Raw genomic sequence first — 27,579 nt, 5'->3', positions numbered from 1 at the left:
TGCTTAACTAATGCTTAAGCAAGCTCTGAAAGTTTTAGATAGAAATCTGGCATCCGCAGCATCACTGTCAGATATTGAAGAAACATGAACTGCTAAACTGGGATAACACTGTTAAATACACTGACTCAGTTGAACAGTTTTCATGGTCTCACTTCCACTGCTAATGTATTAAAAAAAAGACGTTAAATCCTTTAGATTTGACCTGATTTAAATCCAAAGGCACTTTAGAAGAGCTGGAACATGAGTGCAATTTGTGAAATATGGTTAGTGGAAAATCAAAGCTGCTATCACACTTCTGCATAATCTGGAATGTGTCTGTTATTGTTTTTTTTTATTTTATTTATCTAACTTTTTCTTATTTATTTCAGCACCATCATCCTGACCAAGGCACAAAAGATGAAAATTAACCTTTGGCTACAATCTTGTATATTTACATTTTTAATGTTCATTGTGCATTGTTCCTCTTTAATATATATTATTTCTTCAACTTAACAGTTATATAATGATTGTTTAGTGTCATTATACATAAATAAAGTGTGACTTAAGGGAAACTTAATGTTCAACTTTACTGACACAGAAACCTTACAAATTAAATGTTAAGACATTTAGTTACTTAGAGCTTTAATTAGCTGTCAATTAACAGTCATTACTAACATTAACAGTAGCTTTATAGACCATTGAATAATATATGATTTTCTTTTCTTTTTTCTTTTTAGGTAAAACATGAATTAACTGTTAGTTAATGCTTACCTTTGCTTATAATAGCATGAAGTAAAGTTAATTATTGTACCCATATTGTGATGTGTTACCAAAGTGTCATTAAATTAAATTAAATTAAATTAAACAAAGGATCAATTGATCAAATCAAAAAATAATAAGCAGGATCTGAGAGGTCAGAGTTTGCAACGTCGTCAAAACTGACTGAACAGCACAACTGTTCACATCCACATTCACACCAGGATTTTGAACCTTTGACATTTGAACCTTTGACCTTGCTAGGAGGTTACAGTGTTTGTCATGTGCACTGACAGAAAAAAAAACACATCCTGTGTGTGGTGCTGGTGCTTCAAACGTACATGACATCATCCTTTTCTCAACAGGGCTCCACCCACTTCCTACCGACACAGAGAGACAATAATGCAAAGTGCTTTATTTTGGCTAAAATGCACCAATGAGAACAATCTGCAGAGCATGTCCCCGTTTGAAGTGTCAGTGAGGCAAACTATGAACTAAATATTCTACGACACTTCATCTTTGATTAAATATTCGGCATCAGTGTCGTGGAGCGAAGAGCAAAGGCAGCACATGCTTATAAATCCTAATAAAACAGCACAAAACTATTTTGTTCATTTGTCCTTTTCAGTCTGACTAAATGATGATGATGATGATGATGATGTGTGACTTTTATTATCATGAAAGCTTGCATTTACAGACGTTGTAAGCACACGTGCATGAGAAACACTACTAATTACAAGGCACATTAAACAGATATCAGAAAAGCTGACAAAAACACAAAAGGAACACTAAACAAACACAGGGACACCAACAGTACACTGAGCTTAACAGCATTTTTCTGTACTGTGAATGTCACATGTTTTTAGTCTAGATGGATTTATATACAATCTGTACACCAGCACTGACGAAACACCCTCTGGAGCATGTGAAGGTCATTTCAACACCACGTGTAAACCGTCAGTGTTTTCATCTGCGGAACAGAAAAAGAGAGAAGGTCATTCAAGCGCTAAAAAAAACTTTTAAGAACGGATTCCAAATGTCTGTAATAGTAAGTGGTGACGTTGTTACCTCTGATAGTGCTGATGGTGAAGCTCATCTCCTCCCTGAAGTTCTGCACCATCTGAAACAGACACATTCACCAGTGTGAAACAGTTGATTTACAATTATCAGGATTCACCTCAGTCCTCTATAACAATCAGTCATGAACGGGTGGTATTCATGTATTTATTGTGATGTATGATGATTGTCAGCTTCACAGAGCAACACGGGTGAACACGCACTGGGACTCATCCTCAGAATGATCTCAGAAACATGTGATGACCTGCATCACATCCATAACTACATCGCAATATGTGCCTTTTACATGCTTGTAATTCCCACAAACAAGAGGTTTAACCTCATGTAAATGTCTACTAAACTTTTTATATGTGGACCCACTCATTAATTATTACTGCTATTACATCTAATGTTAGGTAAGCAAAATATTAATCATAGCCTTATATTTTTATGCATGTTTTATTCAATAAATCCTATGTAAAGGCTGGAAAAAGTCTGCAAACAAAGACATCTCCCCAAAACCCATCTGCAGGTCCTGACCCAGGCTCTGAGTACGACGGTTCTACTGGTTACTGCCCAGATCATGGCAGGACAATTCTACATACTGGAATTCACTGCAATGCTGAAAAGTTACCTCATCAGAGACTAAGACGTGGATCCCAGTGGGTTTTTGTCTGTAGATGTGTGTGATCTGCTGAGGAGTGATGCTGTACAGTAGGGCGATCTTTTCAGACAGATCCAGCACAGTCAGCTCCTCCAGGTACAGAGCATGGTAGACTGCAGTGGAGAAAAAGGACACCAGAGGGCACATGTGAACACTTTTACTTTTTCCAGTGGTGATACTTTAACATTCGGAGCCCTATTTTGTAAAATGCACCTATAGTTCACATATTGCAGGATTGAGCTAACATATTCACAGCAACGCTGAGCAAAATGCACCTTTAATATTTTGTCACATGAACCGAGGGTCAGTGTGTCTCTACAGCACCACGCTTAATTCCATGTAAAGCTGTAGTTGGTAAATCTATTGTATATGAGTTACCATCAGTTACATTCAAACCCAATATTAGCTGCAGCTTCTTCACAAGTTTCTCCAGTATGGAAAAGTATTACAATGTTTACAGACAGAAATAAAACAGATCATTTACCTAATATTTTACAAGTAAAAGTACTGGTCTAAAAATGTTAAAAGTAAAAAAGTAGCTTGTTTAAAATGTGCTCAGAGTAAAAGTTACTTAGTTACTATTTTAACAAGGTTGGGGTTCTTTCGTGCAAAAAGTACAAGGGGGTACAGATTAATTTGTATTAGTTTACAAATTACATGTTTACATATTTTATTTTGTCAGCAAATTACGCAAATATACTGTCGTACTTACTGTCTCCGCCCCCTGGTTTGATGGGAGCTTGACCCCTGGTCTGCTGTTGACACACGTAGACGGTCAGACGAGGCTGGATACACCTGGAACACATGAGAAGTGGACACTGTGAGACGATGGAGTGGTCAAATCAAGGTGGCTCTTTGTTTGTCGTTGATGATAATGATGATGAAATGTACCAGGCTACCTGTGGTTGACCAAGTATGAATCCTTATGGAAACTCTAAAACACCCAGTGAAAAAATCCCTCCATTTTCATATTAATCTTTTTGCCCTGGACCAAATAGAAAGTTTATATTATGCTTTGGGTTTGCAGGTTGAGTCTGAGCAAGGAGTAAATTTAACGAATAGCCACAAGGGGGGGGTGATATCACTGGTTGCAAGAAGACGATTTGATTGGAAGGGAAATGAGCTTCAAATTTGTCACTTAAATAATAATATATAGGTAAATGTTAAAGGTCTAAATTGTGAGTTTTGGATCTTCTTTAACACGATAACATGAGAACATGATGAGTTCAAGGAAAACAGACAATATAGTATATGGGTGTAAACTGTGGACAGCTTGTATCATCTAATAGGTGCTTGATTACAGGTGACATCCAAAGCTCCAGTTTCAAAAATTGACATAGTGTTACTAAAATCCCAAATCATGTGGCTCCACAATGACAACTTGTTACCATTTAAGCTTTTAGGAGTGATGTAATATCTCACCTTCCTTTCATTGTGTTAAAGAGACGAATGCCGTCTGCTGGGCCACAGATCTGGATCAGATCATCCCTGCTCATCCTCAGCAAATCAGCACCTGCAACAACAGTCAACCATCGGACTTAGTTAAGATCTTACAGTGATGTTCACCAAACGAGTGCACCAAGGATCAAACAATACCTGAGAAGCTGGTGAAGAGCTTTGAGAAAGAGGAGAACCTGTGACGATGCAGCCACTCCAGAGTGTTCTGTGGCGAGGACGATGGCAGAAGGTGCTACATGTCAGAAAGAAGAAGAGCACCTTGAAATGAGTATAGCAGCACAGCATCCACTGTCTCCAAATAATGGCCTGAAGGGAATAAGAACGCAGCATTAACCCCGTCACACTGCACTGTTCTCCGTTACTTACATCAGAGCAGCCGGCCATGAGCAGCTCCCCTTGCTGGTTTGGAGAACAGTTGCTACAGAAACATGCACATGAGGAAGAAAAACCAGGTTGGAGTGATTGGTTCAGTTGTTTGCTCATTCCTCTGTGAAACACATATGTCTATTTTTGTTTGTTTGTTTGTTTGTTTTTCACTGCTGTCTAACTATAATTATAGAGCTCAGGTTATGTTACCCATAGAGGGAGCTATTACTCAACTCTCGCCTAGAGGAGAAGATTTGAGACTTTTTTTAGGATAACGCCGACTCACTCATCTGTGAAAGTGCAAGATGTTGGTGAACTGTGGTAAACTGGTGATGGGGTGCTGCAGCTGCTGTGGGTGGTCAGGTTCAGTGCGTCGGGCCAAGGTGAACACTTCAGAGAAACAGAGAAAGGAAAAATGACATGGGTTAAAGTCTCATGCTGGAATATAACATTTTTACTATTTAAAATATTGATTCAATTATTTCCAAGATGCAGGTGTTTTCAGACATTAATGCTGGTGGCAGGAGGTTACTGGGAAATATCCTTCATTTCAGCATCTATCTGACGACTGTAATGACAATTTACTTTACAGATAAATATTTGATCAGCAAAACACATGAGAGATGATGAATGATGAAGTTTAGTTTAAATGCTGAATTAAACGACCAAAAAGTAAAGCTATATAAAGTAGTTAAACGTAGCTTTAATATCTCGGTGGCGAAACAAATTTGTGTTTTGAGAAGCCTCAAGTTTTACCTTCATTTATCTGTTTGTCTTTGTCCAAAGGTATTTAACATCATATTTTGTTCAAATTTCTCAGGATGAATTACGAGAAAAGGTTAGATTTTTGATGGGGATCCAAGTATGAGTTTTTTTGGAAATTTTTTCTATAACTCTGCTTAAAATGTCAGTGTTTCTTGAAAAGAAAAAGCAATAGTATCTCATACAGGTTTGTGTTTTTGTGTCGTCTGGTTCATATCTGGATTTAAGTGGGAAACTGAGCAGCCTCGGCACCTGTTTACACTCTCCGAGTGTGAATGCATTAATGAGTAGAGAAAACATTTCACCAAGGCTTAGTTTCCCATACTCTTAATATAACCTACATATATCCCAGAGAATTGTATCAGAATCTATTATCAACTTATTTATAACCTAGTTATAACAAGTACAAGCACTTCAACATTCTTCTTGCCGATATGACTTCTGCACTTATAGGTCAAAGTCTGAAGGCAGGATTTCCTGGGTCAATAATGGCTCGTCGCCTCAGATCTCATCAGGTTTGTTTTCCATCAATAACAAACCAGATTAACAGTAACAGCAGAAACTGTTGCATCACGAAGACCAAAGTGACAGAGAGAGAGAGACGCAATCATTGACCAAACCTAACAACAACATACTGTGATGTAGCAACTGGTTTAAAAGTGCACTTTATGAAAGGAAGACTGACTGGAAGAGGGAAATATTCAGCCTGCTCTCCCAGAAAACAACATTTTGCAGTTTTAATAAAAAATGTTTTTGTTTTTTTTACTTAACCCTTGTGCGTGCCCTTTGCTTTGTTCTTCTTTTATTTTTGTTTTAACTGCACGTACCCCCTGAGTCATCCTGCACTGCGGTCCTACATCATAACTGTGGCACAATCTCAATGATAAGGAAAACAAATCTATTTGGTCCAGAAATATGAGCGTGACACAAATCTGTGGATTACAGGATAGTACTAAACTACAATTGTGGAGACTGGGTTTTGCAAAACATTCAGACTGGCAGAATTAAAAGGACAAGGACTGAGATCACACATATCTCCTAATAAAAAAAGAATTTACCACTGTGGTAGCACATTAAAGTTATGGCACAGCGACACCACTGACTGAGTGTAAGCAAACTCAGGGTCATCTCAGGCCGGCGCTGTTATCTAATGCGTCATCAGATAAAAAAAAAACAACAAAACACGCCTCACCTCCTTCAGCAGCGTGGTCTCATGGGACGGCTGGTACTTTTCTCTGTCCTGGAACGTCTTTTTATCGATCTTGTCCCTGTCTGTCTTCAGTTTTCGATCAGCTCCTTTAGGCTGAGGGAATTGAACATGGATGGAAATTCGATGTAAAATACAAACATGTGGTGGAGACGAGAAGAAGACGTGTGGCGGAGAAAAGGTCTGACCTTGAAGACTTTGATCTGGCAGCTGGAAGAGTGGACGTGCTCCATGTACTCCCCATGCTCGTTGGTCGTGAAAGTGTCGACTTGGATACGAAAGGGAACCCCCTTCTCCCCACCATGCTTTCTTGGGGTGAACTCAGTACTGATGCAGTTGACCTGAGAGGAGAGAAGACTTTACATGAGCAGCAGAGGCAGAGATATTGACTGGCCGTCAGACGTCTGAGCAGAGTCTCGGTGTACCTGGATGAAGACTGAAGCATTCTTCACGGGATCCCAGAGGAACTCGAAGGTGTTGAGGTGCAGAGCATGAGAACGAGGCTCAAGTATCCCCACTGACAGAGGGATATCTGTAAGAGACACAGCCAGTTATTATTTAGGTTATTCACTTCATCATTTTCATCATCTTCATCATCATCGTTTTCATACGTTTACAATTGCTTTAAAACTGAATTGGTCTCCATTGCCTTAGAATAAGCCTTTATATGTTTGCTTAAGTGAAGGGTCTTGCTTTACAGAGGCCACCATCTTGTGCTATCATCATGTTTTAACACCACCAAGTTCCCCGATGTGCTTTGGAAAGTAAGGATTGAGTGGATGAGGCATTTGTTTGGTGCAGTCTAATCATTAGATGCCACAAATGATTAGTAGTCAGTAGTGTAGGCATGAAACCAAAGATTATTTTCATAAATGATTAATCTGTTGATTATTCTGATGATCAATCAATTAGGTGTTTCATCTATAAAAAGTCAGAAAATTTTAAAAACTGATGACGTTCTTAAATGTTTTGTCGACTCAGCAAAATGATTCAATTTGAATGATTCCTTTGTCATATGGTGCAAAGAAACCAGCAAATATTCAGATGAGAAGCTGAAGAGTCTGAGAGACTGTTTTGATCATTTAAATAAACACTCAAACCAATTCATTGATTGTCAAAATAGTTGACAGTGAATTGATTATTAACTAATAGCAATGTTGATGTTGGTTGGTCCATACACAGTGAATTATGTCCTTGAGTGTCTAAAAGAAAGTGTCTCACAAAAGAATGCAAAGCTTCCACATAACAGGACTTTATGTCTGAAGTGAGGGGGAAAAGTAAATAAAAAATAAAATATGTAAATGTGAAACTTGTTGGTGGTGTGAAAACATAAAGAGCGAGACGTCCGCCAAGGAACAGACCAATATTTAAGACTAGGTCAAATCTAGTTGCTGTGTTTACAGTATATGTTGCAACCTGGTGCATTTGTATATTGATTGAAGTGTTAAGAGGACATCCCAGTAACCCTGTGACATGATGTGTTTTTACGGAGAGGATACAAGAAAAAAAGCCATAATATTATCCTCGTCCTAAAAACTGGGAGATGATTATCATCAACCCCACCTCCTCATTTCATATGCAAAGAATCGTTATGACCAAAAACACATTTTAATTCATAAGTAGTGTAACCAAACTTAGTTAGACTACACTTGTTGGGTTGTTAGATTCTCACACGATACACGACTGCATAAATAACTTTTTAATCTTTGTCATAGACATGAGCTTTAAAGATTCATAGGTCATACTGCATATCGGTACTGTCAATTCACCTATATCCAGGATTCGGTCTCCAGGTCTGTTCCACCTCCATCCTTCCAGCTGCTGGTGCTCCATGTACTGCAGCCGACGGTCATGAAATACCACGCGCACAATGCTCTGTGAACAGGTAGCATCAGGGAGTTAGGCCAGACCAGCAGCTACAGCTCGAGCAGAGAAGCCAGCACAGAGCCCAACAGCTGGACTGTAGGGCAAAGTGCAAAAAAAAAGGCTCCCCTCATTTATTCAATTAAACACAAGGTTGACATTTATTCCCATTCCTACTATCACCCAGTACATTTATTTAAAGAGAATCATATTGAACACCCGTGGGTGAAAAATGAAACTGTCCATGAAATCAGGGCTCCCACACTGTCTCGGACAAAGTTATTAAAGATGCCGTGAAATGCACACTTAACAACAAGCATAACTTCCCATTGAAGACCTAGGGGTTCGGTCTGATAACAGGCTTTAAACAAATTTAAAGACATAGTTCAGCGTTATTCAAGTTAGGTTGTATGAGGTTTCTGACACATGAAGGAAATGGATGTTTGTAAACCCTTCAAGCTCAATTCACTCAAGTCCAGAAATCTGTTTTTCGCTCATGGGGACACAGGAGCTCTGCATATCTACTGCTGCCGCATGAGCGAGTCTGCGCCACTTGAGGCAAATCTGAACAAGAGAATTTCAAACACCACGGTCACAAAGAAATGTTTGAATGGACTGATGAAGGCAGCGGTGGATCAACAACTCCTGTGTCCCTGTGGGCTAAAAACACTGGTTCCTCTATGGACTTTGGTGTGCGAGAGAGTGAATGGTTTTTAAAGCCAAACAAGGCTTTTCCAGTCAGAAAAGTCCATCTAAAGGAGGGAAAAGCAGCAAACGAGATATCATGGACTTAAACAGTGTTGATTTCATTCGCTGAACTATTCCTTTAAGGTCACTGTTTTTTCTTCTTCTCCACAAAGGTCTCACATTGGGCAGAAACGCAGTCAAAGCATGCGGGAACCCTGATAACCTGACATCTCCCTTCTGTTAACTACATCGTCTTTCTGTTACTTTTCTGTAAGGTTGGATAATATGTAACTTTATTGAAATGTTCTTAGTTAAGAATATAACTCCACTGATAACATTTCATGGTGTCACCCACATAAAAGAGGGCTCCTTGGTTCCTGGCTCCTAATTTTGGAAGGGTTACTCCAGCAGTTTTAGTTTACTCATTGCTCACTCATTACACATTAGAACAACTGTGCAAACAGTTGTGTAATGGGCTCTGTGACGTTATACAGTAGGATACTGAGCTCAGATACCTCACCCTCGTTTTGAAACATGTGCTCTAATTTTGCAGAGGCACGGTCCCTTTAACAGATTTAAAATCCTGCTCAAAAAAGCAACCAATTAAATGAAGATCCTGTAAAAGCATGTTCCATTTTTGAGATATTTATGGGGGAAGCTCATGCATGACTTAAACTGACACGTCATGTGTTTGTATAGATGCCACCTGTCCCATTCCTGTGTTTCTAGGATGCAAAAGCAAACATTACATTCTCAAGCAGTGGTTGCGTGACAACAAGGGCATGTCGGGTGGATGTATTTATACAGAAAATTAAATAAAACCACCTCAAAATAATCTTAAAAGGGATTGTTGAGGTTAATTAAAATGGGGTTGTATGAAGCACCAACTCCTAGTGAATGACTGTGGGGACACAAGAAGTAGCTTATTTAGCCACTAATAAAATCAAATCTATGTCTGCTTACATCTGCAAGAATATATTCACTGCTTTAACTGCTTTAATTTTACATCAGTGCACACAGGAGTTGTTGATCCACTGCAGCCTCAATCAGTAAGTCCAAATGTGTTAAAAAGGGACACACAAGATAAAAATGGACTCTGTGGAATTTGGTGCAGGGGTGTGAGTAGTTTATATACTTGAGTTTCCTGTTTAACACCTCGATAAAGAGATAATGTGTCGGTATCTCATACAACCACACCTGAGATGACCTGCACTATCACTTTAAAAGAGCATGTTGAAGAATGTCTTTGCAATAAATGGAGTTGCTTTTGACCTGCGGCTGAAATGTTGTGTCACAAGAACGTTACATAACAGACACAGTGAGCCGTTAATAGGTTCCACTCGGAAAGCAATTGAATATGTACAGTCATATACAACTTACACACAACAATATAAATTAGGGATGAGAGGTATTTTGAAGTATATAGATACAATTCAGAGTCATATAAGCATGTAACGATTAATCAGAAGTGTGTGGATGATGGGTATGTATAAGAAAAGACAGGTTGTGTGTTTCAGTAAAGTCTAAGAAGGAGGAGGGGAGAGGTAGGTTCGGGTGAAGGTACCAAGCTCTCCAAGGTCGACACCTCACCCCTGAAGCGGAAGGGAGGGTCGAGGACCTGTGACACACCAGGAAATGGATACATGGAAACAGATACAAGAAGAAAGAGGAAGAGGTCACATGAAAGTCAAAAAAATAGACCTTAACACCTACCTTTACATATTTGCTGCTTATATCTGTATACTCCACTAGTTTTCTGTTAAGCATACGGATTTCGTAGGACTGACCTACATTTTAAAATATTAAAAAACAAAAACTGATTAAAATTGAAAAATGGGAAATGAGTCAATCAGAAAAGAGGGGCAGTGGAGATAGAAACTGAATCAAATTAGGAACTTTTTAAGGTAGATATGAAGGCCAGCCACTAGGAAACTTTGATATACTGTATCTCCATCCTGATCAAATTTAAATACATTAAGTATCATATCACAAGAAAAACCAACAATGGACACTGGAAGACCATCGGTGCTTCTTAAGTATAGTAAAAAAAAAAAAAACTAAGCTACCAACTGATGTCAATTAATGTCAAATCAATATGTGTCGTTTTTAAACGCTTATTTAATTGTTGCATGTTACATAAAGCTCACTTTCATTGTTTTTACTCAAAAACAAATTACTTTAGAGCAGATAAGCAGAGAAAACTTGTAGAAACATAAAGGTTATTAAAGCACAAATGTTTCAACAAGAGAAAAATGAGGGTCGAGATTGATCTAAGGTAAAAGAGAGTACAGAGTTTAAGAGAGGAAAGAAAAGAGAAACAAAAGGGAGGTGAATTATGCAGAAGATGAAAGTCAGAGAAATAAGCAAACATTTCGGCGGTCATGTTGCACTGACAAGTCTGTATTTCTACAATTTCTACAATAACTGCTGTGATTTCTTACTGTGTGACTGTATGGATGTCATTATGCTTACAGTATATCAAATTAACAGTATTTATTTCAGAGCAGACTGTTTCACAGATAATTATCAATAACTGTCTTCAACGACACAAAGGAAATCTATGGAAGCAAAAAAAGGCCATCTTTATTTCACCGTGAAAGGATTCCACTTCTGAACACATGCCAAAAGCCACCAAATGACTTTGAAATGTTTTGAAATCCATCCGTTTAATAGCCTCGATTGACAGTTCCACATTTTCACAATGCAATTTCACAAGAGTTTACAAGCTCAAGTTGAAAAATCTAGCATCCTCTAGCATCCATATAAGAATAAATAAATAAGGAAAAGCTACATAATTATTTTAGTCATTTATATTCAACAATCTGAGTCAGATTGAAAAAAATCTCTGGCTGTACTACAACCGCTGATTAAAAGCTATCAAGCCTGGTGGAAATAATTAAAAAAATAAATAAAATAAATGAATCACAGTAAACTTTGGAGAAAAAAAAAAAGACAATTGCAGAAAGAAGATAACTTGGAATTGCACCATTTAGGATAACTTTCAAAGAAGGGAACTCTCATCAGATAATTCAACAAGATGGATTTCAAACCAATTTAAAATACATTTCAGCATTAAGTATATTTACATATATTATTAATATTTTAAAGTGCAATGATTCGATCAGTGTGAAAATCAATATGTCAACCATTATCTGAGTCCACAAATTATGTTTTTCTTTGGTGAAATAATTCAAAAGGTAAATGGCTAATAAAAGAATGTTGTTGTTTTTTTAATGCAGATTAATACATAATCAAAAAATGTATCAGATGAATTGACAATGAAAATACATTTGGTGCTCATAGATTTTGCAGATTTTAATTATTAAGGCCCTTCCTTGCTTTCACAGACCCGCAATAAGTAACGTTGAAATTCTGATGTTATTGTTTAATCATCATGTAGATTAAAGCTAATCTGGCAAATGACGTGTATCTACACAGACCAGTGTTTACTGTCTGGTCCCAAACTACAGGACATACATGTACAATTATTGAATGTGCATGTAAATATGTGGTAGAATTTGCTAAACTGATACACATAAGCAGTAGTTCCATGTGACAAAATGAGCTCCAGTCCATTCAGTCAACATGGACATTAGACTAGCAGGACTGATAGCTACCTTGGTTGAGATAAGTGAGAGTCTCGTCCTGCTGTTTCACAGCCGGTGAGGTGGCTGCACAGAGAATGTACTGGAACGGACTCCGCTTGGTACTTATGGCAGTTTCTGCCACAAGTCTCGTGTCTTCATTTGTCAGGAAAGGTGCTATGGCCTCTCTGGAAGAGAACAGAAAGACGCAAGGGCTGAGTGTGGAGAAGATGATGGTGACTGTCCTGATTTCTGTCCGAACGTATCTCTTCATTTCACAGGAGCAAACAGAAAACGCAAATGTTGCAAAACATGGGGGTTTGAAAAGACAGAGGAAGCCGTGTTTAAGTTGTTTTTGAATGCAATGCTTCGTCAAAATGACCCCTTCAAAGGCATGTCGCTGCAAATGTGCACATTTTAAACATTTTCAAAATGTAAATGCAGGTTTGTTTACATGTCTGTGCTTTACCTAATGAAACCAGCAGAGTGCTGGTGGTAGGACTCAGGCTGTGAGTGGCAGAACAGCATATTGTCCAGTGCAAACGAGTCCTCTTGTGTCCAGGTTAGAAGTGAAGACAGAGCTTTGTGCGTCTGCTGGCTTCCTCACGCCTTCAGCTCAGAGTGGGGTTTTAGCAGGCGGACCTCATTGCTTGCTTCTTATATGGCCTCTGCTGATATCTGCAGCATAACTTAGATGACATTTGAGAGGTGGAGGGGGGAAGAGAGGGGTGGAACACACCTCCCACAAGCAATGTCTGACCGGGTTGATGCATTAATGGCAGCCTCTCTTCACTGTTTGTTGACACTGCCGACAGTTTGGCCCTAAAGCTCGACTTTAAACTCACTTAGGGTAATTATGTCTGCAGAGAAATGATAAGAAACAAACACTGGGACAATGACAACAATGTGAAGACCACTAAACATGATTATCTGCTGCTATAAGACGAGTGAAGTGAAATGTAAAAGTTTCATCTCAAAATTCATGTTTTTGTGAATATGAGTAAACAGAGAGAGTAAAAAAAAAAAAAAAAAAATCGCATACTTTTCTCTTAAGAGCTCCTCAAAAAGTAGCAGGTTTCATTTCAAACCCGGCTCTGGTTAATGTTTACACAAGAGCGTAAGAACACCTCAGCACTTGGACACGTGCTCATAAGTGGATGGACGGACGGGGAAATGCCCCCATCACTGCTAATGCCCCTGCTGCAGAAAAGTCCAGGTTCAAACCCAACACTGGAGGAGAAGCTGAGGTCTTAGAAGCTGTGATTGTTTTAAATGCTGCCCAACCTAAGAAATGACTGGAGACTGGGGTGAATAAGCAGCACAGATCCACATGAACTCCGAGTTTGTTTATTTCTAGGGCAAAAAAGTTTCTTTATATTGTTGCAAATCTATCACAGGTGAAATGTAACAAAACAAGAAATACTGTACAGTGTATCATGAGGGAACAAAATAAAATAAAACAAGATAAAATACATAAATACAGGTAGGAATATTACATGTGGGATTGGGGGAACAAAAAAGGAAAATGTGTACTGCAGAACATGCATAGTGAACACTTTCCCAGGAAATACCATGTGATGTGTTTGCAGGAACAGCTGTGTGATACTGGAGTAAAAGCAAGAGTGCGCTAATGAGTGTTCTGAAACTGTTGAATGAGTTGAGGTGAAAGTCAGGCAGAGAGGCATGTTGTAGGCAAGTTTTTTTTCAGTACCAGTAAGCACAAAGGATGTTGTGATGCAAATTCTGTACATTATTTTACTTAGATAAGCATAACTGACCCATTCTCAGTGAATTCTCTGACTGAAAAGAGGACCTTATTTAAAGCTGCTGTCAGTAATTTAAAGATAATCATGCGAGTGTTCAGGTACACAGGAAGCTGAAGCTCTGTTGCTCAGTTTCAGAATGGACAAAAGCTTTTTGTTCACAGCCGATAGTCACGTCTCCATTTTGTCATTACAGAATAAAATGGAGGCAGCAGTAAATGTAATCTATTTCATTGATGGGAATGCATTGTGCTTAAGCAAATATTGCCAAATAAAATTAGGCAACTGTGGTAAATATTATTTTTATTCTCTGTTAAATTTATGCTGCAATTGTTAGTATTTATGGACACCTACAGGACAGGGTGAGGAGTTGCCATGATGCTTGTTGTGGTCTATGTATTATTTTTGTCTCTACTGTTTCATCTTTTTTAGAAAGCAATAAAAAAAGAGTTTGTATGCAACTAGGGATGCACAGACATAGATACCAGCATTGGGTCTAATGCTGCATTTGTATACTTGTATTTATAAAATTACTCTGATACTGTTGCACCCGATCACTTTATGTAACTTCAAGTGAGCTGAGCAGGTGTGCGGCAATAAACGAATGTATCACAATGACGACAAGCGTAGAATAGGCTGCAAACTGTGCTCTGCTAGACTGTCAAGAGGAGGAGAAAAGTAGCTCCTTCAACACATTCATTTAATAAAACAGCTAAAGATTTAACAACGCACAGCAATAGATTTGCCACAAAATATTAAATATTATTCATTACAATGTAATTTAAGGTAATCTGTTACTATTCTTTTGTTTACCTTAAAATGTGGTGTTCCAACACAAACGGGGCTATCTTCTAATCTGAATGTAAATAGCTGGAAATAAAAGCATCTTTTCATGTCAAACCCGAATGTTTTACGGCAAAAATAAAGGAATGTTCCTCACTCTTCCAATACATCTTAACAGCAGCAATAGTATCTAAATTTTGTATTTTGTTCCCAAAGTGAGATGAATAAAATGTATTTTCAATTTTTTTTTTGTAGCATTAGGCTGTTTGACGATGAATACACGTCCCGAAAACACGGGGAGCAGAAAGGGAATGCTAACAGCAGCAACAGACAGGAAGTCAGCGAAAGGAAACTATCACTGACAACACGTCGACAATAAGCATCAAACATCCAAAGACTGAGCATGTCCAAAGAAAATCATTAATATTTCCTAATCATTGTGATTATTATAATAATAATTTGAATTATATTATTGATTTGCTAGAAGTTATCAAACGAGATAATGAAAAACAAACAATACCAATCTGATCCTTTCTTACAGTAGACCAACTGTACCAAATCATATCCAGTAATAAGGAGGAAGTCGTCCCATTCAGACTGTCTGATGTCTGAGAACGTAATGTACTTAAATTCACACCACATAGGTGTAGTTTAAAATCAAATCATTGTTGCTCTACTGTGTACCATTTTAATATGATTAATACGTCTTCCCTCTCTGACACATTCCCTCGGAGATGAGTAATCTGATGATGTTGCAAGTGCAAGGGCACTTTAACTGCCGACGACAACAACCTGGGCCCTGCAAAACAGCACAACGGTGACAAAAAGTGCTGCAGATTACATGCAAGTTAGTTTGCTGACATGCACAAAGGTTAAAGGTCACCTGTCCACTCTTTTCATGACTCTGCGAAGCAGTGGTTAAAACGTGTATGTACAAAATACCTTGACTTGTGGTGTTGTGGTTCTTGAAGAAGCTGCGGCTACATGACGTGACATTGAATGAGAGAAGTGGAGACTAATACTGGATCTGCTTCATCAGCAAAAACACCGCCGGCGCCTGTTTTCCTGCAGATTCACATTTTGTTAAGAGCAACAAGCTACAGTGCTGTACATCCCATTCACTGTCTGCAGTCAACAAACAGAGTGTGTAAAATGAATAAGGCCTGGGGGATATCTCTCACAGTCTTGCTTCACTGACTCCAAACGGAGAAAACATGTGGAGTATTTATTTACAAAGAGCGTCCTCTTAACACGAGCGTCCCTCTGCGTACTTCGTACTGAGCGGCACATGACGTCTTCCGTTTGTGAAAATGTTTCTTTTAATGCAGAGTTCAGTGAGAAAATACAGGCAAACCAGCTTTTCCTCTTCATGAACCCCGACTTTGCCTGCTGATTGTGAATTTTATGACAGATTCAGCCATTTTTAGATGTGCACAATTTCATGTTCTGCACCTCAAAGAAAGCACAGTGCACAGCATTTCAAGGATTGTCACTTCAGTCTTATTATCTGCAATGTGGTACCTTGTTGAGTATGAATTTCATGGAAGGGGGATTTAAATTAAGAAGCCTGTCTTAATTAAATAAAGGAATAAACACAAAAAACACTACAGCTGAAGCACAGGCTTCTATTAAACCCTGATCATAATCAATAGACTGAAAACATTAACTTAATATACCTGTACAGAACTTTGTTTTTTATGTCCCATTGTTCCCTTGCACATTTATGTATTTACCCCCCAACATATTTAATTTCCGTGATGCCAAAGCAGAATTCTTCCCATGGCCAATGGGTTTACAACCATCATTGGTCCAGCCAAATGACACTTCATCCCAAACTGGAGCTTGTGTGACAGAAGCTGTGAATAATCCATGTATGGATCAGATTGGAGGGCTCAACGACAAAAAGAGGATTTCATTGACTGAAGGCAGTGTAGAGGTCAAGGAAACCAAAGTGCACTTCCCATATCCATGAAACCTTAAATGTGATGGTTTTTAAAACCAACCCAGAGTTACATTCACAATTTCAGAGAGCGGTGGCGGCGGGGACTAAATGATTAATTGGTGAATGTAAGCCCCTTGAAAAAAATGGAAAGCGTAGTGGAGCATGAGCATCATGACGACGGTGAAGAGGAGGAGGTGGGGGAGCTCAGAGACGAAGATGTCCCAGAGAAGCACATCTAGGTCCCGAAAATCCTACAGCGCCATCCACTCACATGGTTTCCAAAAGAAACCTCCTTCCATTAGCTGTGAGAGGAGACGTCTGAAGAACTGCTGCTATTGCTGTTGGTCGTCTGGGCTCGTTTGATGTACAAGTTTAATAACTTCATCTGCACAAGGAGACAAGAGAAGAGACATTTTAATGTTTACATCAGCACAGTGTGATTGCGTGTCGTCTTCTTCAATTTGTAGAGGCAACAGTTCATGTTTGGGGCTACGCGGTGGAATAGTGTACTGTCACCTTACACCAAAAAGATCAAAAAGAGGTTCTCTGGTTTCTTCCCACAGTCCAAAAACATGTAGAGGTTAAGTGTGAATGTGAGGGTGAATGTTTGTTCATCTCTGTGTGTTGGTCCTGCAATAGATGCGTTCCTGTTGTATCAAACAGTGAGACAGGAATTTCCTTTTCATTATGTATGCAAGTGGTACCCAAAGATTTATAACTAAAATAAAAACTGATGTTCCCTTGTTTAGTTTTAAACAGAACGAAGGACACATTGCAGACCTGGTATTAACATCTGACATGAAATCATCAATCACAAATAGACATTATTAAGTTGATCTGTTCACAGGTGATCAAAGGATGTTTTTAATCAGTCCAGATGTGTTGTCAATGCATTAGTGTCTGTGTGAAAGGCAGGACTACATAAATCATGTTGAACAGTGGTGATATTGTGTGTGGCTACAAATAAAACGATCTAAAGGTGATGATGAAACTATATTAGAATATTGGTTTATAACGATATATTCAACACTAAATAGACCACGCCATTGGTAAAATGGAGGTCTGCTTGTGGTTCCCAGAGTTTCTAAGTGTGAAATGGGGGTCTCTCTCTCTCTCTATTATTCTCATCCATGCTTCATCAAAGGCTTGTCCTTTTCTGAGGGTCACATGAGGACCAGATCCTGGATGAGATGAAGATAGTAGTGATGATGATAATTGTTATTAATGTTGTTAATTTTTTAAATGCTCCTGATCTCCATCTTCTTCTCTTTCCACTCTTTCTAAATGTGATGTTTTGTTTGTAATCAGCTGAACTTGTTTCTGTACAGTACATGTGACACCTACTGCACATCTGTCTATCCTGGGAGAGGGATTCATCCTCTGTGGCTCTTCCTGTTTCTTCCATTTTTCCACTGTACAAGGGTTTTATGGAGTTTTTCCTTACTCGATGTGAGGGTCTAAGGACAGAGTGTGTTACTTGCTGTACGGACTGTAAAACCCTTCAAGGCAAATTGTGTTTGTGCTGTCGGACTACATAAAAAAAAATGACTTGACTTTCAGATAGACAGCTGTCCAAAAGGAAAGTGGGAGTGTTTAGGGAGTGTCTCTTAATTCAGAGGAATTTAAACCTCACAGTGAGATTGTTGCATAACCCAAGGACACGTCGTGTAAACCAGGACAAATATGACCCAGTGCTTTATAATTGAAAAACCAGTTGGAGCCAGTTGAGAAACGACAACATGGGAAGATGATAAGGCTCTGCCTCTGTTGAGGAGGAGGAGGCGTGTGTGTTTGTGTGTGTTGCTTGCAGTGAATACCTTGCTGCCCGTGAGTTGAACCAGATGGGGTTTGAGCTCCTCGCCAATCACAGAGTAGATTGCCACCAGACAGAACACGCTGGCCTTGCGAACGCTGCTCTCTGTGTTGTCATATCCCTGCAGAGAGAAGACACGCACACAAACACACACACACACACAAGCAGGCACGCGCGCACACACACACACAGGGTCAAGCAGGAACACGGGAGGAGTTGCAGCAGAGAGTGCAGAGTACACACAAACATTTCCAGGGACAAATAAGGCAAATAATTCCACTGTCCAAATATGAACATTGTCCAAATAAGCCTCTTTGGTGCTGACAGGATGTTTCTGCTCTCTCTGTTCCCCAGAATCCCGAGCTATTCGATAACTAAAGGCAAATGGGTTAAGGAAAACCTTGAGTACCCATGTCAGGCAAACAATGTGTACTCTATTTTCTAAGATGTGTTTGTGTGGTTAAATGCTGAGTCTAAAACTGTTGTGCTTTTCTCTTTAATGTAAAAAAATGGACTTGTTGCTGTAGCATTTTTATTTTGAACTTTGGTAATATCTCACCTATGCATACTTTTCATAGTAGTATAGTATATTTGTATGCCTTGCATGTCTTAACTCATTTATTACTGAACAATATACATTCTAACTAGTCAAATTTTCCAACTGCCTTCACATCTACTGGGGAATAAGAGTTTTGTGTATTCTGCACCTGCTGCAGACGGACTTTAAACTTTAGAATTAATCTCACTGCTTTAAAATAAAAAAAATAAAGATCTAGAGACAGATTCCTTAAGATATCACCATGTTTAATTCACCTTGAGCTGAGATTGTAAAATTGTGTTTTTTAGTTATTTAACTTTTATCTTCTGTTGTGTTTCAGATTGTAAGTTTCTTTTTTATTTGTGCTGCTGCCTTCCTTGGATAATAGATTCCAAATCTCATTGAGATTTTCTTAATTAAATAAAGTTACTAATAATATTAATAATAATAATAATAATAATAATAATAATAATAATAATACTAATAAAAATAAATGAAATGTTGAGGCTGGTGTCCAGTCAGAAATGGAGGGGGGGAAATCTGGCTACAGCAAGGCAAAACTAGATGTGACTCTGACCTGTAGGAGTCCAGGAATGATGTCAGGCAGCAGCTGCACTAGTGAGTCCTTGGTGATGCGTTCAATGACCTTGGTTTGCATTTTGATGGCGGCCAGGTTGATGGGGTAGTCAGCTGTTTGCACAATAGGGCACAGCACTTTGATGCACTGCTCTGGGTGGATGGAGCCAGCCAAGGTGGCTGCGGCCTCCTCAGCTGCCCTCACCACCTAACAACATAGAAACATAAACGCCAAGATTATCTTCACAGATTAGGAAAGACTATTTTATATGTGTCATTCAGATAATCCATTATTAGGAAACAAACAACTGTCGCTTATCGGAGTGAACAAAATGGCATCAAACACAAATATGTCTCCTTGTATTTAACTGTAAATATCTATTAAATTTGCTGGAAAATTATAGTTAAATATAAAAACTGTCACTATTAAGTTTCATCATACGCATACCGAAGCTGTTTTTTTTCTCTAAATTAACTCTATATAAGCCCTCAGATTTACCCTGCTATGCTGAAGGGTCAAAGGTTAGTTAAGCTCTTGTTATTGCTTTCATACTGATAACTAGATTGTGAAGTGTTGGGTTGTACATAGAAACCTTTAAAACCAACAATTATTAACCTTTTGAAAACAAGTGTGTTGTTATGCCCTGCACATGCATGATTGTGTTGTATTACACCTGTTCTATTATTCCATTTTTCACAATTAAAGGTTTGTAAACATTGAAATGTTTTCTTTGCTCAGCACAAAGGCTACATTGAGGAAAATGTTGTTGAAAAGTGCTTTTTTTTTTTCAAAACAAATATTACTTAACTTATTATTTGTGCTAAAAGTAATTTGCTGTTCTACATCACATCACAAATGACCAGACACTCAGGGTATTTGCTTGCTTTAAACTAAAGACATCACATGGCCTCTGAGAGAATGTTGGGATGATGACAGCTGTTGTGCAAAATGGTTATAAACCAGAAACGGATTTTAAAGCTGAGAAACATAAAATCTGCTTGTGTGAAACTGTGTAAGAGTTTAGCTTCTAAATATAAAGGATATTAAACATGGGCTTCTACACATAACACAAACATAACAAACACTAGGATGTGACCAAAGACATAAAGTTAAGTTATGACTGTTTGATCCAGTTAAAAGCAGCTATCAACATATAAATTGGGGACATTCAGCCTTAAAGTAATGTTTCAGGATTTTTGTTTCAGGAAGTTTGTTTGTATGATGTCAGAAGTGACAGGAAAAATCAGCTATTTTACATTGAGATATGTAATGTCTCAATGTAAACCTACTGTTTTTGAGTAGGTCTTTCTTTCTTTTGGGGTTAGGGTCTGTTTCATACAGGTTTTAGGTGAAGGGGCATTGACTATGTGTCAATATCTGATAAACCAACACTATCCCTTCAAGCGACTGCACTCTAGGCTTCAAACTAGTAGGGCTTTTTTGTAGCCTATGAATCTGTAAAAGTTGCAGGTGAAATGAAAAATTGACGATAAAACACTAACTATTCAGACTTGATAAACACATTGTTCATGATCTCCCAGGATGAAACTGTTGAGGAAGACCAAAGCAGACTTAATAAAGGGATGAAATCTGGACCTCAGGACTGTGACCGATGCTGCTAGTATTTGTCTAACTTTTCTGATCATTTGGCAGCCATACTTGACCTCTATCGATACCCTACCAATAATGCCAGATTCCATATAAAAATGCTACTGGGTTCATGCACCATTATTATTATTACCTGCTTTTTGAGTAGGTCTCTCTTTCTTTTGGGGTTAGGGTCAGGGAGAGAAGTCGGAGCCATGTTCATGTGTGGTTTTTTTTTCTTGTTAAAATGAAAATTTAAAATAAAATATTCCAAAAAAACAAAAAAAAATTTTTACACTAGTGTGATCAGGTTTTTACACTTGTTACACTGCCCTCAAGTGGGGGAAAAAAAGCAACACATAATCCAGTTCTCATGTGGGAGCTGTGTGTGTGTACCTCCTTGTGAGAGTCTTTGTGAGCCTCTAGAGTCTTCATGATGGTCAGCTCAGCATAGTTTTTGAAGCGGGCCGGCTGGTTCCTTAGAATTTCTTTGAGCACACGCAAGGCCAGGGCTCGGATGGTGTACTGAAGGAACGAATAGGGTCGACACTCCATTAAAAATGAATGAACTGCACATTCACACTGTAAACCCACACAGAACTTTGTTGTCTCAGTTTGCAAACAGTCTGCACACACATTCAAACTTCCAACTTCAATCATGCACATTGAAGACTCTATTTATACACCTACGTCTTTATCGCTGAGCGTCTCCAGCAGGAGCAGGAGGATAGTTTTAAAATGTTCATCCCACACAGCCAGGCTGTCTTCCCGTGTAATCTTCAGCAGGTCCACTAGGGCACCTTTACGCTCCTCAGAGCGTTCATTGTGATTCGACAGCTCTTTCAGCAGGTCGGCGACAAGGTCTGAGTGGTCTTGACCAACTGTTCACCAAGAGAAGAGAATACAGTTAAGAATACACAGTAATTAAATCTTATTGTCATCACTTTAAAAAAAATAAAATAATAATAATCAAGTATTTTTTCATACTTTCTTTTTTTAAATGCACTAAGCTAACATGAAATGCTAAGATGAACAATGTAGTACCCTCTATGTGAGGGAAACAGCTCTAAATACACTGTTAAGCTAGGAAGATAGTTACATTTTGGCAGCCAACATTTTGAAAATGTATATGTGGTTTTAAAACTAAATAAAATGTAATTTGGCTGTTGGCTTGCCTCAGGTTGGACAGCCTTACTCATGTCAGTTATGTCTGTGCTCCAGATGCACCCAGTGACCAGTATGTGTGTTACACCATCTTGCAGAGCAACTTCTACTGCAGTGGAGGGTCTCAATGACTCACATGGAGAATGACATTAGGAATTAGTAGTAATTCAGATTTTAAATAATACTTACTGCAAAATACTGCTTTAATAAAGAAACCAGGATACTTCAACATTGATTATTTTAACTAATAAAGTACAGTGTAATAAGCTGATGGGACTTAACTGACTATATTGCTAACATAACCTAGTATTAATATAGTAAATAAGTAAAGCTGAAATGCAATAAAATATTAAAGAAAACTACACATTCTTAGGGGAGCTTGCATTATAACAGACACCACAGTAGTAACAGAGGGAGCTTGCTTAGTGTGATTTGTTTTGTTGTAGCCCTGTGAACATCAAGATATTTATTATTAAGATTATTAAGAAGACAGATCTTACAACCACCCAAACAATCATTTGAGTGGTTGGGAGAGAAAACCACAACCATGTGGTAACCCACCAGTCAGTTCTACACTAAAAGCAAGATGTACTGGACTTAATGAATGTGAAGGGAAGGAGGTGGAGTTAACAGAATTTAGATGTGAGAACAGAGTGAATCATGCAAAAGACAAAGAGTGATGGAGTAAAGGTACAGTCTGTAAATGAGTATGATGGTTATTCAATCATAAAGACTGGAGGTGAATCTTTCAGATAGTCAGTAAGACAACTCAGGCAGGGAGGCTTCTTTACCAGGAGCTAAGACCTTGGGGAGCATCATCTTGTTTTCACCCTTTTCCTGACGTCGGCCTGGATTGAGGTGGGGGAGTGTAGATGGAGGTGGAGGTGGGGAACAGAGGGGAGACAGGAGGCAAAGAATGTGATGACAACAAGTGACACACACACACAGTGGCTTGTCTCTGTACAGCAGAGGAGCTACAGATTCACACAAAGTGTGACAAAGTCACACCTTGCAAGAATGCACTGTTAAACTGAGTAACCAGATGAAAAATAACCATTGATAATAATAATAATGATAATAATAATAGTAATAATAATAATGATAATAATAATACATAATTTGCCCCTACTGCCAGCCATATTTTCACTGAGCTTGCACCTGTCAGCCTCCTGGTTGCTTGCACAAAGATGTAATACAAGATGTAAGTGCCTCATACAACTCCACCTCAAAAATCTCAAACTATACCTTAAAAACAAGTGAAGTACTTTGATCTTAGCAACATCATGTAGTTATATCTTTAAATATAACGTATATTGTTATATCTTAATCATATAAAACTTCCTGTTGGATTTTCATAGCAGTGGACGTCAGGAGTCATAACCAGATTATGCTCTGTAAATTGTAAACATGAATATACATTTAGAACCTCATAATTATAATGTCAGTCAACAATGTATCTGTAGATGAGTTAGAGAGTAATGTGTATGGGACAACAATCAAACTATATAAAATCAAGCAAAAGTTTAAAAAACATAAATGTATGGTATGTGCACTGTATTCTAAGAAATACGCATACAGTACATTGTGAAATTAATTTCTGTCCAGTGTGATAACCAATTTAGTCTTTATCATTGATTAAACTCACAGTCGCGAAACTGCTCCACATCATCGTCAAAGACAGCCTCCTTCAGTGCACTCTTGTCATATGTACAGATGGTATCTCCATAGCCATAAAGGGCAAACTCACGACCACGGGGCCCAGAGAAAGAGCGTGGCGATGGTGTGTTGAGTAGAGACGTTTTGTTGTCCAAGGCAGTGCGTCCTCCTTCCACCATGTCCAAGCCTAAACGAGCGTCAGAGCCAGGGGATGATGCCACTCCTTCTCTCCCAGCCTGTTAAGAAAGCAAGACAGATGGAAGATATGAGACAGATAACGGTTATGATTTTAGTTGGAGCTGTCCAAAAAAAAAGTGATTTAACACATTCAGTGTTGGGATATGCTACTGTCCTTCATGACCAATGGAACTGGAAGTAAAGGAAGAGTCAAGAGCAGCCTGTGTGAGCTGATGGATGAAGAAGAAAACAATCCCTGTTGTCCCAAAGTGCTTTACATGCTTAAATTAAGTTAATGGAAAAAAGGAAAGTCACCAGATAAAATTAGTAAAAACACAGCGATGGAAAATACACATAAAATAATAATAATAATATAATAAGAAGAAATAAGAACTGCTCAACTGGTATTAAAATATCAAAAACTTTAAAGGTTCTGGCAGCCTGAATATAATCAGGCATACTGTTACACAGTTTGGGACCTGCCACAGAAAAGGCCCCTGAAGTTTTAAGTCTGGACCTACTGTAAGAAATTCCAGATGACCTCAGTGCAACAACTCAGTCAGATAGGGTGGCGTGTTATTTTGCAATGATTTAAAAACAAGCAATACATTTTGAACTGTATCCTGTATGTGACAGGAAAGCAGTGTAGTGAAGCCAGAATAGGGGTGATGTATTTGAGTCATCTCTTCACCATCAGCATACGTGCTGCTGCATTTTGGGTCAGCTGAAGACAGTGAAGAGCCGACTGATCTACCCCAAAGTATAAAGCATTACAATATTCCAATGTGACTTGATGAACATAATTAATTACTTTTTCAAATTCCTTTGGGGAGAGATGAGGTTTAACCTTCCCTAGACGTCTAATTTGGAAAGAAAAACTACTTTTAACAACTTGATCTATTGAGTTGTCCATTTTAAAAGCATTGTCAATGAACACACCAAGATTTTTCATGGATGGGTGACACCATTAGAAGACCAGGTTTATTAAATTAAATGATTGAAATTTTCTTTTTGTTAAGACAAAAAAAAATGTAATCCATTCAAGACTTCTTGGAGCCAATTCTTTAACAAAAGAGTGAAAAGAAACATTATGATTTTTTAAAGATGGATCCCAAAGGCAGCATGTAAAGATCATATCATGGTTCATCACAGATGCTAATTACTATCTCACTTCTTTATTAAAACAACAGATTGTTGTTGATTTCTGTATATCTCTTTTTAGCTTTTAAGACTGTAATTGAGGTAAAAACCCTTGTGTTATCCAAGTAGTATTATTGAGGAAAGAGGTGATGTAGTTGAAAATGTTATGACTTACTGCATCATCCCTCTTGCCCTCCCGTCTGATTGGTTCATTCAGGTCCTCCTGGCTACGATAGCTGAAGCTCTGGATGGCCTCAGTGACACCACGGAGCTTGTTGTAGATCTCTTCAGAGTTCATGTTCTCCGTGTCATACTCCATCATACTACCAGACACAAACGCAGATAGTTATATACAAAACTATGTAAGCAAAACATGAGAAGTGGGTATAGAAATATAGAATGATTGCACTGTGATTAGCACTGCTTTGACAGATGCATTTAGAGAGAGCAAAGCTTAATGTCAGTGAAACAGTAACTGTGTTTCCATCCAACCCTTTGCACATTTAACCATATTTCAGATGATTCCCATAGATTTCCATGGTGGAAAGAAAAGTCAACCAGCTAAACTGGACCAAAATGCAGCATAAATGTATCATTGGTGTGTGGAATTGTCAGGTGATTACTGCTGCATCTATTTATTTTCGTCAACTACAGTATGCAGTATGCCAGGGTGACAATGTCTTTTGTAATAAGAATTAGAACACACCTAGCAATTAGTGAGTGAATTATACTTCTGCATCCTTATTGCACAGCAGTAGTGAAGTATAGTTGGATGGAAACATTATTACACTATCATTTCAAGTTATTAGAGTTATTACTGTATTTAGCAGAGAAAGTAACATTTAACTGAACTAAAAGGGAAATCTGGACTATGCAAAAGGTCTGTCCTCCTTGTGGGCAAAATCTCCCACGTGTCACAGCCCACATCATTACCTGGGTGAATATGCTCTGCGTAGGACCCTTAGGGAGGGGGCAGCAGGGGTAGAGTGAGGCGGAGGAGGAGGAGGAGGGGCAGGGGGGTGCTTTGATAATCCATCAACACCCCAACCCCATAACCGACTGTTGCAACAGCGCGGCCGAGAGGGAAGGATGGACAGACAAGAGAGAAAGAGTGGGGGCAAGATAAATGGAAACCAACAGGAGGAGGAGACCACGAGACAAGACGGAGGTGGTGGAGGAAGAGGAAAACAAGCGTGAAAGAGAAGAGACAAAAAGAAACTAGTCTGAGCTTTAAAGGTTAAGGGAAATTGTTAATTTAGAGGAGAGCAGTGGAAAAGTAGCAGCAACCCACAAAGTCAGTTTTAAGTAAAACAAGAGCAAAAAAGCCCTGCTTTGAATGAGGAGCCATTGTCCATGTTTTGTAGCCAAAATGAGCTACGACTCTAAGCTTCTTGCAGCTTCAACTACAGTAATCGCAAGCAGGAAATACAATATATCTATCAGTGTACATGGTATTCTGCTTGCAGACAAAAGTGCTTTAGTTGAATGAGCTGCTCATTTGGAGAAAATCTATATATTTAGAGAACTTTTATTGCTTTATGCTGCCGAGGCCACACTGAATACATCTGCAGTGCGTCTCGACTGCATCGCTGATGATCTGCATCTTGCACGCCTCTGATGTTCACACAGGGAAAAGGTCTACACTAGGGCTGCAATGATCTATCAATGACAAATCACTTTCTAAATGAATCTATCTACAGAGAAAATAGGAGAGAGCTCATGAGATGCTAGTCTCACACAGGCTGTGTGGCTGCTTTAATCTGATAACTTTGGTGCCTAAATGAAAAGCAGGATGTTAACTGACATAGATGTACTGATTACACATCCAGTGTGGCCCAGACATCACACTGACAAAGAGCAAATAACCTTGGTTACCTGATGTTTCAACAGCAGGCAGTAAATGTTTTATTAATAAGCCACATGCTAATCATCTCTCTGAGCAACTCACTCAGTGTTAGTCTCCAAATGAAAGCAGTTGATGCCATACAATACATGATTACATCACAGCCATGCATTAGCAAGTGCTACTGTGTTAAAAGAAGATCAGCGAGGATCTA

General features: G+C 38.6%; 2 protein-coding genes across 4 annotated transcripts in view; both read right to left on the bottom strand.

Moving 5' to 3' along the window:
- Positions 1-1,385: 1,385 nt before the first annotated feature.
- On the bottom strand, positions 1,386-13,613 carry tfcp2l1 (transcription factor CP2-like 1). 3 transcript variants are annotated; one of them, XM_058616893.1, is made up of 15 exons: positions 12,852-13,613; positions 12,416-12,570; positions 10,512-10,585; positions 8,018-8,123; positions 6,674-6,780; positions 6,437-6,589; positions 6,234-6,344; positions 4,566-4,669; positions 4,280-4,400; positions 4,052-4,145; positions 3,878-3,968; positions 3,168-3,250; positions 2,426-2,568; positions 1,804-1,855; positions 1,386-1,705 (listed from the first exon to the last, which is right to left on the bottom strand). In XM_058616893.1, the coding sequence occupies exons 1-15, from the start codon at positions 12,908-12,910 to the stop codon at positions 1,668-1,670; spliced, it is 1,491 nt and encodes a 496-aa protein (XP_058472876.1). In that variant the 5' UTR covers positions 12,911-13,613; the 3' UTR covers positions 1,386-1,667. The 3 variants fall into 3 exon arrangements, with proteins under 3 accessions (XP_058472876.1, XP_058472882.1, XP_058472891.1); XM_058616899.1 differs by having other exon boundaries at positions 4,280-4,331; XM_058616908.1 differs by lacking the exons at positions 10,512-10,585; positions 12,852-13,613 and having other exon boundaries at positions 12,416-12,543.
- Positions 13,614-13,713: 100 nt separating this feature from the next.
- Positions 13,714-27,579, bottom strand: part of clasp1a (cytoplasmic linker associated protein 1a) — an 81,941-nt gene continuing 68,075 nt past the window's right edge. Inside the window, exons 34-41 of the mRNA XM_058616920.1 lie at positions 26,456-26,581; positions 25,698-25,845; positions 24,195-24,441; positions 22,076-22,266; positions 21,782-21,910; positions 19,799-20,005; positions 18,688-18,804; positions 13,714-17,255 (exon numbers count right to left, since the gene is read on the bottom strand). Of these exons, the coding sequence (XP_058472903.1) occupies positions 17,169-17,255; positions 18,688-18,804; positions 19,799-20,005; positions 21,782-21,910; positions 22,076-22,266; positions 24,195-24,441; positions 25,698-25,845; positions 26,456-26,581 (1,252 nt within the window). The 3' untranslated portion in view covers positions 13,714-17,168. The remainder of the gene's footprint in view (positions 17,256-18,687; positions 18,805-19,798; positions 20,006-21,781; positions 21,911-22,075; positions 22,267-24,194; positions 24,442-25,697; positions 25,846-26,455; positions 26,582-27,579) is intronic.

Source organism: Solea solea, chromosome 2, assembly GCF_958295425.1.
Source record: "Solea solea chromosome 2, fSolSol10.1, whole genome shotgun sequence".
Lineage (NCBI taxonomy): Eukaryota > Metazoa > Chordata > Actinopteri > Pleuronectiformes > Soleidae > Solea > Solea solea.
Note: the sequence above shows the minus strand (reverse complement) of the source record. Positions and strands in the feature narration are given on the sequence as shown.

What these genes read in the sequence shown, in the direction of transcription:
- tfcp2l1 (XM_058616893.1), bottom strand. Translation starts at nt 12,910, where the DNA reads ATGCTGTTCTGCCACTCACAGCCTGAGTCCTACCACCAGCACTCTGCT. An exon ending in TAAGCAGCAAATATGTAAAG is followed by an intron (nt 8,124 to 10,511) that starts GTAGGTGTTAAG and finishes ACCTGTTCACAG; the next exon opens with AGCATTGTGCGCGTGGTATT. An exon ending in TCATGGCCGGCTGCTCTGAT is followed by an intron (nt 4,146 to 4,279) that starts GTAAGTAACGGA and finishes TCTGACATGTAG; the next exon opens with CACCTTCTGCCATCGTCCTC.